The sequence below is a fragment of the Zea mays genome, chromosome 3 (assembly GCF_902167145.1).
Source record: "Zea mays cultivar B73 chromosome 3, Zm-B73-REFERENCE-NAM-5.0, whole genome shotgun sequence".
NCBI lineage: Eukaryota > Viridiplantae > Streptophyta > Magnoliopsida > Poales > Poaceae > Zea > Zea mays.
In genome coordinates, this window is record NC_050098.1 from 222,940,822 (window position 1) to 222,951,342 (window position 10,521).

The window sequence follows — 10,521 nt, forward strand, 5'->3', positions numbered from 1 at the left end:
TGATAATGAGAGTGCAATCTGTATGGCAGACAATCCCGTTGAGCACAGCCGCACTAAGCACATAGCCATTCGGTATCATTTTTTGAGAGATCACCAACAACGGGGAGATATCGAGATTGCCTACATTAACACCAAAGATCAATTAGCTGATATCTTTACCAAGCCATTAGATCAGAAAACCTTTACCAAACTTAGGCATGAGCTCAATATTTTTGATTCTAGGAATTTTGATTGATATTTTGCACACATAGCTCATTTTTATACCTTTGATCATATCTCTTTCATGTGCTATGACTAATGTGTTTTCAAGTGTATTCCATGCTAAGTCATAGATTGAAAGAGAAATGGAGTCCTCGGCGAAGACAAGGCTTCCACTCCACTCCATCAAATTATTCATCCTTCGCCGTCACTCCGCACCGCTCTCCAATTTGGTATAATCTTCACTCATATATTATTTACCAAAGGGAGAGAAAGTTTAGAAGGGCTTATATTTCACTCACAAGTATCCATTTTTGGCGATTCATGCCAAAGGGGGAGAAAATATTAGCCCAAAGCAAAAGGACCGCACCACCACCAATTTCAAAAATTTGTAGTCTTTCAATTTGTATTAAAGAAGTGTTTTTAAAGATTTTCAAATTTGTATCTTATTCTCTTGAACACTAAGAGGAGAATTTCATTGAGGGGGAGTTTTGTTTAGGCAAAGGAAAAGCATTTGAAACAGGGGGGATTTCAAAACTTGAAAATGCTTCTCAAAATCTTATTCACATACCTTTGACTATTTGCAAAAGACTTTGAAAAAAATTCCAAAACATTTGCAAAACAAAACTCGTGGTGCAAGCGTGGTCCAAAATTTTAAATAAGAAGAAAACCATCCATGCATATCTAGTAGAAATAATTATTGGGTTCATTCAAAGCAACATTTGCACTTACCTTATGCAAACTAGTTCAATTCTGCACTTTTATATTTGCTTTGGTTTGTGTTGGCATCAATCACCAAAAAGGGGGAGATTGAAAGGGAAATAGGCTTACACCTTTTCTATATAAATTTTGGTGGTTGAATTGCCCAACACAAATTAATTGGACTAACTAGTTTGCTCTAGATTATGAGTTCTACAGGTGCCAAAGGTTCAACACAAACCAATAAAAGTCCAAGAAAGGGTTCAAATAAAAAAGAGTAAAAGACAACCCAAAGGCAACCCTGGTATGGCGCACCGGACTATCCGGTGTGCCACCAGACTGTGTTCGGTGCACCAGGGAGTTCCACTCCGAACTTGCCACCTTCGGGAATTCAGGGAGGCCGCTCCGCTATAATTCACTGCACTGTCCGGTGTAGCACCGGACTGTCCGGTGTGCCAAACAGAGCAACGGTCCTCCACGCCAACGGTCGTCTGCAACGCTACAGTGAAACGCTACAGTGCGCGACTGCGCGCGCAGAGTCAGAGCAGGCGCCAGAAGGGGCACCGGACAGTGAACAGTGACTGTCCGGTGCACCACCGGACTATCCGGTGGCCCACATGTCAGAAGCTCCAACGGTCGAACCCTAACGGTTGGGTGACGTGGCTGGCGCACCGGACTGTCCGGTGTGCCATACGACAGCAGCCTTCCCCAACGGCCATTTTGGTGGTTAGGGCTATAAATACCCCCCAACCACCACACTTCAATGCATCCAAGTTTTTAGCCATCAAACCTCATACGAGAGCTCTAGACTTCATTCCAAGACACAAACAAAGAGATCAAATCCTCTCCAAAGTCCGGAATCACTCCAAACAAATTAGTGACTAGAGAGAGAGAGACTTTTGTGTTCTTTTGAGCTCTTGCGCTTGGATTGCTTTTCTTCTTACTTCTTTCTTGTTCTCAACTCAATTGTAATCAAAGCAAGAGACACCAAGTTGTGGTGGTCCTTGTAGTGGACTAAGTGTCCCATTTGATTGAAGAGAAAAGCTCACTCGGTCTAGGTGACCGTTTGAGAGAGGGAAAGGGTTGAAAGAGACTCGGTCTTTGTGACCACCTCAACGGGGAGTAGGTTTGCAAGAACCGAACCTCGGTAAAACAAATCACTGTGTCATTCGTTCTTATTTACTTGTGATTTGTTTTCACCCTCTCTTTCGAACTCGATTATACTTCTAACGCTAACCCCGGCTTGTAGTTGTGCTTAAACTTTATAAATTTCATATTTGCCTATTCACCCCCCCCCCCTCTCTAGGCGACTTTCATCTAGTTTGTGGACGACGACACTGAGGGTGATGAATTCAATGACCAAGATGCTTCGGTGAGGATATTATGCATTTGCTTTATTGTTTATATATTTCTTTGTTACATGTTCTTTTTACATTCAATAGTTGTTGCATGTCATATTTTATTTGGTAGTTAAAATGCATCTATAATTTATTCTGTGTTAGACCAATGATACATCATATGACAAGGCGGAATGGACAAACAGTGAAAACAATGTTGTGTTATGTACACTTTGTGTTGAGAAAATCATGGCTGGCAATCGAAGCAACGACTATATGACTAGTAGAGGTTACAAGAACATAGCTGAAAAGTTTGAAGTAACTAGAGGACTACGAAACTCTAAGACACAGTTAAAGAACAGATGGGAAGGTTTGAAACATTGTACACATTTTGGTTATGGTTGAACAAACAAACTGGTCTAGGACGTGCTAATAGAATTGTGGTGACAAGTAATAAATTCTGGAAAGACAACACCAAGGTATATTACTTGGTTTACATGTTTTGTTTATGCATGTTCTTGTTTTCAATTTATTTACCATTTTGTTTATTTGTGTTTAGGGGCATGCTGAATGGAGGAAGTTAAAATATGGACCACCAGAGAACCTTGATAAGCTTGATATAATGTTTGAGCATATAGCTATGAATGGATCAACTTCCTGCACACCAGGACAAAATATTGATATAGAAGGACCTGATGTTGAAGGAGTAGAAGTTGCAATAGGAGGCAGTCCCGTTAGTGTTGGTAGCATGAAAAGGGGTCTATGCACTACAAGTGTTCGCAGTCCAAAGAAAAGAACAAGGAGCCCTATAGTCAGAACAATGAAGGAATGTGGGAGTCTATGCACGAAACCAATGGTGTAGCCTAGAAGGCGATGCAGGGAGAGTACATAAAAGAATCCATCAAACAATGCATGTCTTTGGTTAAAGAATGTGGCGCACCTGCAGGAAGCGCAGAGCACTTTATGGCTAGTAAACTATTTGTTAAGGCTAAACATTGAGAGGTTTCTCTCACCATAGAAGAAAGTGCACAAATGCTAGCTTGGTTAAAGAGGTGGTGCCAAGATAAGAAAATCTATTAGTTTTGTGTGTTCAGTTTGTCACGATCTACAAACATGAACTAGTGTCAAGATCTACATACTTGAACAAGTGTCAGTTGCTTGTTCAGTGTGTCACTGTCAAGAATAATGAACTTCTGTCATGTGCATCTATTATGTGGAGTGGTACTTAGTTGTTATGGAATCAGAGCCGACCCTCGCGGTTTCACGGGCGTGTGTGGGCTAGGGGGTTCGGCTATATGGCGCATGGCGCATGTGGGCCCGGAGTGGTCACATGACATGGCATATGACGGCACTAGACATACAGACGTGGCCAAGAGGGGAGGTTCCTGGATTGGGGTTGACCGACGAGGACGTCGGTCTTCTAAGGGGGGTGAATTGTGATATCCTGGCCCCTGGGATGGGATGTCCTGGCCCAAGGCTTAATAGAATTAATAGTGTAATCATACCAACAAGGTGCATCTTCTTATACGGAAGCCTATCTCGAAAGAACCTCCAAGTTAAGCGTGCTTGGCTTGGAGCAATTTGGGATGGGTGACCGACCGGGAAATTTTCCCGGGTGCGCATGAGTGAGGACAAAGTGCGCACAAAAGACTCGTGTTGGTCTGTGGGGACAATATATGATCCTAGAGAGCTGCCAGGAGTAAGTACCGCCGGTCCAGGGATTGGACGGGATGTTACATACTTTTAGCTGGAGATATCCAAACACTGTCAACTAATAGTCCAACTAACTATTACTTGTATCCTCAACTTCCCATTACCATTAATTATTAGCTCAACCTAGCTAATTTAGCTAATAGTTAGCCAGCTATTTGTTATACAGTTAATTTCACAAGCAATTTACTTTTAGCTGGAGATATCCAAACACTGTCAACTAATAGTCCAACTAACTATTACTTGTATCCTCAACTACCCATTACCATTAGTTATTAGCTCAACCTAGCTAATTTAGCTAATAGTTAGCCAGCTATTTGTTATACAGTTAATTTCACAAGCAATTTTTAGACAACTAAATATTTGCTCTAGTACATTCAAACATGTTTAAACTAGTTAAGGCCTTGTTTGGACACTCTCGTATTCATCTGAATCTATCGTATTAAGGTATGTTGCAGTGGAACTTAAACTAATTTACATCTTAATCGATCTCAATACATGTAGATTAAGGTAAATACGCAATACATATAGATCAAGGTGAATACGAGAGTATCTAAATAAAGTCTAAATGGGCACCCTCTTTTTTCCTTCTTTTTTGAGAGGGACGCCACAAATCAAGACGCTCCTCACCGTTAACGATACATTTCTTGAGTGGCATCATTAAGATATTTGTGTATAGAGTAGTGGCTAGACCGTGCAAATAACTGAGCAGCGCAGATGTATCATGCGTCTCGTAGAATAAACGTCAACAGACATAAGGAGTACATATATTCTCTTCAAATAAAAAATTCCTGTAGGGACCTCCCCTGTAGTATCCTTTGATATAAAAAAACAGACGTAATTACGGAGTACTTGGCAAAAGTATGTGTGTAACTGGATGATACCGTACACTCTGGAAAACTTCATACATCAGAAAGGTAAAAAAATGTATTTGTTGAGCTACAAATAACAGAGCACTCATGTGACACGGACAAATACAAGATATACACATTGGATTAAGGATGGAGCGCGGAAAGACAAGAATGGAGCAACTCTAGTACAAAATAGGTTGCGGGGCCGGCCATGCCAAAGAACCATGGCAACAGGCTGTGAACTAGCCATCTAGTTTGCGTTTCACCGGCACCTATGGGTTAAAAACAAATTGCAGCATCATGGGTCATGGCCACAGCGACATGCCGATACCGCATATGATGCCACCTGAGGCGCTGGTAGAAGCCACCGATGCCCACCTTTTACGGTGCCATGAAGGCAACAGATGGAACTACAACCGGGGGCTCTGAGCATATAGCAGCACATTGTTCTCATCCAAAAGCCTCTGGAACTGCTCCAACCGAGCCTGTAGGTCCACAATCCCAGCCGCCTTCTGCGAGAGTATACTGCTTAGTCTCGTAATGTTGTAGTCGTCAAGTTGGAAGCCAGGCTGATCCGCTTCGCCTAATATGTTCATTTCCTGATCAAGGCAAAGGTGTCAGAGCAAAATAACTCAGCAACACAATGTGGCGATTGAGATCCGTGGAGTACTACTACTAACCTCTTTGAGGATGTCCAGAGTCGCTTCAACCTGCTCCCTATGAGCACTAACCAAGCCTTCCTCTTCCTGCAGAAATTATTCAAATTCAGTATTCACCTCAGTCATGTCGTGACAAGAAAATCTCGTAGAGGTAGCACTACCTGGAGAAGATTATTCAGATGATCATCTTCGTCTGGCTCAACACTTCTAGTTGGGTAAGCAACGGAATTTCTCATATTATTCCGCAAAGCGGTATCTTTAGCCTTCCTTGCTGGTTGCCTTCTCTGCTGGTACATTGTATCCGGTATTTCAGCTATATTTGGTGCCATACAGCCCTGGCTTCTTTGTCCCTTCAAATAAGCACCGTCTGATGTTGCGAACTCCACGGCATCCTTCACTTTGGGCATTCGTTCAACAAATGTCGGAGCAGGCCGTTCTTTAACATACTGCTGCTTGGGCCAACCAAAATTGTTTCTCTCGGTGATATCATTCATCACCTCAGATGCAGAGAATGAGGGTACAACTGAAGGCAGTGGGGAAGGGCTCGACTCTCTTAAAGGCACTGCCAAAGACACATCTTTCTTGGCATTGCTTCCCTTTGACAAACTCTTCACTCTAAAAAATGAGAATGTCTTGTGCATATTATAAGAATATGAGCAGTTATAGCAACAGAAACAATGGAGAAAAGTACTCACCTGTCTGCATATCTCAATGTGTTCAGAGTATGCTCACAAGAGCCAGAACTAGGAGAAATGCATGATATCATGACAGTGCGTGAGTCTCCAATGAATGAGTCACGCAGGACTTCAGTTAATTTGCTACCTCGGAAAGGAATGTGAGTCTGATCGTTATCAAGTGCTCTAATGCATTCCTTTAAAGCAAGCAAACTTTTATTGATCTCAGCACCCTCAATTCTGCATCGTGTTTCAGAAAGGACGGTTCAATGAACAAAATGACAAAATATTCACAAGGTATCGCATACTAGAATAAAGGGGCGGAAATTGTGAAATTTGACCTTGTTTGTTTATCATTGTCAGATGTATCAGCACCACGCTCGCTGCCAGCAAGGTCAATAAATGACAGCTTGCCAACAGGTCTGGGTGGTTTGGAGTCATTGCCATCCACACGGCGTTTAATAGCAAGCTGAAGAATGGCATGAGACCTTGAGGACTCTTCATTTGCACCGGTTGTGCCAGTACTTCTGGTAGCACTGCCTTTTTCAATCAACTCCTTGATAGTCTCTACATCGGACACTCTATACTCTTGCAAACCAACAATACAAACCTTTTGCTTTGCATCCTCTCTCATGCAAAGTTTGCTACATGAACAAATTCAGATTCAAAATGTGAGGAATAGCAGGCAGATAGATATACACAATCCGTTAACATCACATATTTTGTGGTAACTCACCTCCTATCATTGAGAAGGTCAAATAATTTGCCACCATATATCTCAAAGAAGCTAACATGCAATTGAAATCCTTGATTTCGATATGCATGGTGCATTAACCTCAAGATATCTTGGGAAGCCTTAAGAGGAAGGGGACGCATGGTATATGTCTTTCCACTGCCTGAGTGAAGAATATTAGTTCAAATTGTATCAAGTGTTCTGTGGATATAGGATTTAGAGAAGATCGGATGTGTACCAGTTTGCCCATAAGCAAAACAAGTTGCCTTTGTTCGATTAAAAATTGAAGGAACCACAGGCTCCACTGTTTCACGATAAACCTGTAGGTTGGATAAATACAGGTAACTGAGAATGGATGTACAATACTACCACTATCAGCAAAGAGTCTGCAGTATGTAGGCACCTCATCATTTGAAACATCTTCATCTAAGACGGCATCGAATACAAACTCATGCTTTTCGACATATTCAGTAAGATCAACCTGTGAATAAGTGGCTGGATATTAAGATTCTCAAAATTGTCATCAGGAACGGCAATAGAAGAAAATGCAAACCTTAAGTTTAGTCTCATGTACAGTCAAAGAGTTTGATCTTTGTTCAATGTCTATGATATCTTCTTCCTTCTTTGATACTTCCTTCTTGTTAAGTGGTCTTTTGCGCACCTGCATTTTATATGTCACATCGAAACTATTAGAAGTGGACAGATTATGACATAACAACTACGCCAACAAGAACTATTTATCAAAAAGTGTGTGACAAAGCGAAAGAACATACCACCACTTTGATTTTCGCGACAGGTGCTGCCTTCTCTTTCTCTGTGAAGGCCTTCAGGTAGTTACCATCAGGAAAAACAGCAGACTTGCTCATCAGCTTGTTTGCTGTGAATCTCATATCAGATTCATCTAGACCTCCTCCATAGCCAAACTTTTGGGCACCATCATACATCCCTGGTACTTGAAACTGTATAGATGAAATATGAATTTTAGCTCAAGTTGTTAAGAACTATCGATGGGGAATAATAAGGCATTTTTTCCTACACCACCATATTGTATGGGAAAAAGGGTAGGATTAAAGAAGGAATGAAGGATCATCACTGAATAAAAGTATATGCATCTTCTGAACTAAAGACCAGATTAAGTTTAACAATTCAAACAGACCGATAAATCAACATACTAATGTGGTGTCCCATCTCAACAACTGATCATGACTCCAACAAAATATAAGTTTAGCATTCCAGTTTCTGTACGCCAACAAAATATCAGCACGCCTAGAAGACTCAGAAAAATGTGTGTTATTGAAGCCGATCACCAATTCAGAAACGAAATTAAAGCGATGTTTTCCCGATCCCATGGCCCTCCCCGTTCACTTTAGCAACAACAGATCCAGCACGCCGACAGCATTCTCGAACAATAAAAATTATAGCAAACAAGCGAGGTCACCGAAACAGAAGAAGCAACCGATGAAAAAAAAAATAAAGAGGACAGATGATTGGCCTCACATCCGGGATTAGCTCCGTGTCGAAAGCATGGAGATCGAGCAACCCGGGACTGAGCTGCTGCCTCTGTCCCGGCGAGTCCCCAGCCGCGGCGTCCCCTCCGCGCAGCCGCGCCGGCGTTGCTGGCTCCACCGACACGAAGATCTCTCCGTCCCCGCGCCGCACTCCACCGGACTGCACACACAAAGACAAAGGGACCCGCCGATGAGCTCCTCCCAGAGAAACGGGAAAACCTGGACCCCAGTACCCCACGCAGATCTCGATGAAGCGTTAAAGCGTACCTGCTGTGCCCACCGGCCGGCACCGGCATTGGACGGAACGTCGAAGAGGAGCTGCTCCGAGGAGTACCGCCGCCGCCCGCCGCCGCCGTTCATCGTCGATGCCGGCGAAATGGGAGGGGGCGACGCCGTGTGGAGAGGGGTAAGGGGGAGAAGGCTGAGGCCCGAAGAGGACTGGTGGAGGGGACAACGGGAGGCGGAGGAGCGGCTCTTGTGGACTAGAGTAGAGAGACCTCTGTTGTCTGTTCAGAGAGCCGGAGAGGAGTGATTTTGCAGGTTGCACCCTGGCTTTGTGAGACGTTACGTGAACGCCCCAAGTTTGAAAATTTGGACTTTGGAGTGGAGTTCAAGGGTTGGGGACAACGACGAAAAGTAGGACTGTAGGGTGTAGGGTTGGGGACCTTTTGTTCAGCTGCTTTTGGGGATTTTGTTGGCCAACACCTGTCTCGACCGCCGACCGTGGGGCTGGTTGGTGGTCGAATGGGCATTTCGTTATTTTCTTCGTTACGGTGAGGCATCGTTGTCGGTTTAAGGTCTAGGGCACGTAAGATACCGTTTAATTCACACATTTGTAATTTAATAGATAACATTAGATATATTTATTTAAGATTAATCGTAATCAGATATTATATTAGAAACTAACATGGGTCTATTAAACTTGTTACCACTAATACTTAAGTGTGAATCATTATTATTGTCATTTACGTTTCGTGAATCAAATAGCACATAAAATGTAACAACATGAAAATGAGAACTCATGTTTTGGTACCTACGAAATTCAATAATGTTTGGTTCCGGATTTATGGTGGGATGGAGTCGCTCCGCTCCTAATTTGTTATTTTTTCGATTGGTTACATGTAGAATGAAATGACTCTAAAAAGATAAATTATACTCAAATGGTGAATCATTCAGCTCCTCGAAATCTTTCGGATGAAGTCGCTCACTCGAATGGTGTTGCTCTAACCGGCTCCGAAACAAAACACTACCTATTTTTGTTAAGAGTGCATAGTTGACATCGTAGTATGTTGTTACTGCTACGTGTCATCTAAAAAAACTCTTAAACATGGTATAGAGCCACAGTGAAAATGAGGGAATGTAATGTTTAAACAAGGAACTAAAAATGGTAACGTTTGGTTTGCTAAATTGGTGAGAATGTTAGCCTGAACACTTAATAGGTTAAGGGCATGTTTGTTTTAGCCTATACATTATATAATCTGAATTGTATAAGAGATCAAATAATACTCTCTGCGTTTCAATTTATAATTAGTTTGACTTTTTTACCTCAAGTTTAATTGGCTTGTCTTATTCAAAAAAATTATAATTATTTTTTCCCTGTGACATCGTTTAGCGTATAATATACTTTAAGTATGGTTTTGAATTTTTTTGTTTTTTCCAAAAAACGAATAAGACAATCAATCAAACTTGTTTAAAAAAGTCAAACAAACTATTGAAAGAGAAATGTGCCTTGGGCCATTTCTATATTGTTTTGGTGATTAAGTGCCAACACATATTTTCTAAGTGTTATTATATGTCAAATGATGAATGAAGTACAAATCAACAAGAAGGTATGATTCTAGACTTAGTACATGGGTTTTTGTGTACTAATATATTTGTCTAAGTGCTAGAATCAGAAAAAAGAAAAGAAGACAAGAACTTGGCTCGAAGCAGCCAAGACTCTGCTCAGTCTGGCACACCGGACTGTCCGGTGGTGCACCGGACAGTGTCCGGTGCGCCAGGCTGGACTCCGGCAAACAGGCTGCTCTCGGGAGTTTTTGGCGGCGTACGACTATAATTCACCGGACTGTCCTGTGGTGCACCGGACTGTCCGGTGAGCCAACGGCCGCCAGCGCAACGGTCGGCGCCAAATCCGCGGGCGACGCGTCACCCG

At 42.3% G+C, this 10,521-nt stretch overlaps 1 protein-coding gene across 1 annotated transcript; it reads right to left on the reverse strand.

Annotated features, from left to right (window-relative positions):
- Nucleotides 1-4,823: 4,823 nt before the first annotated feature.
- LOC100272566 (uncharacterized) lies at nucleotides 4,824-8,793 on the reverse strand. The gene is made up of 12 exons (NM_001359660.1): nucleotides 8,637-8,793; nucleotides 8,359-8,529; nucleotides 7,635-7,820; nucleotides 7,415-7,522; nucleotides 7,265-7,342; nucleotides 7,100-7,181; nucleotides 6,865-7,024; nucleotides 6,470-6,772; nucleotides 6,150-6,368; nucleotides 5,616-6,069; nucleotides 5,476-5,541; nucleotides 4,824-5,394 (listed from the first exon to the last, which is right to left on the reverse strand). The coding sequence occupies exons 1-12, from the start codon at nucleotides 8,727-8,729 to the stop codon at nucleotides 5,206-5,208; spliced, it is 2,109 nt and encodes a 702-aa protein (NP_001346589.1). The 5' UTR covers nucleotides 8,730-8,793; the 3' UTR covers nucleotides 4,824-5,205.
- Nucleotides 8,794-10,521: the final 1,728 nt, after the last annotated feature.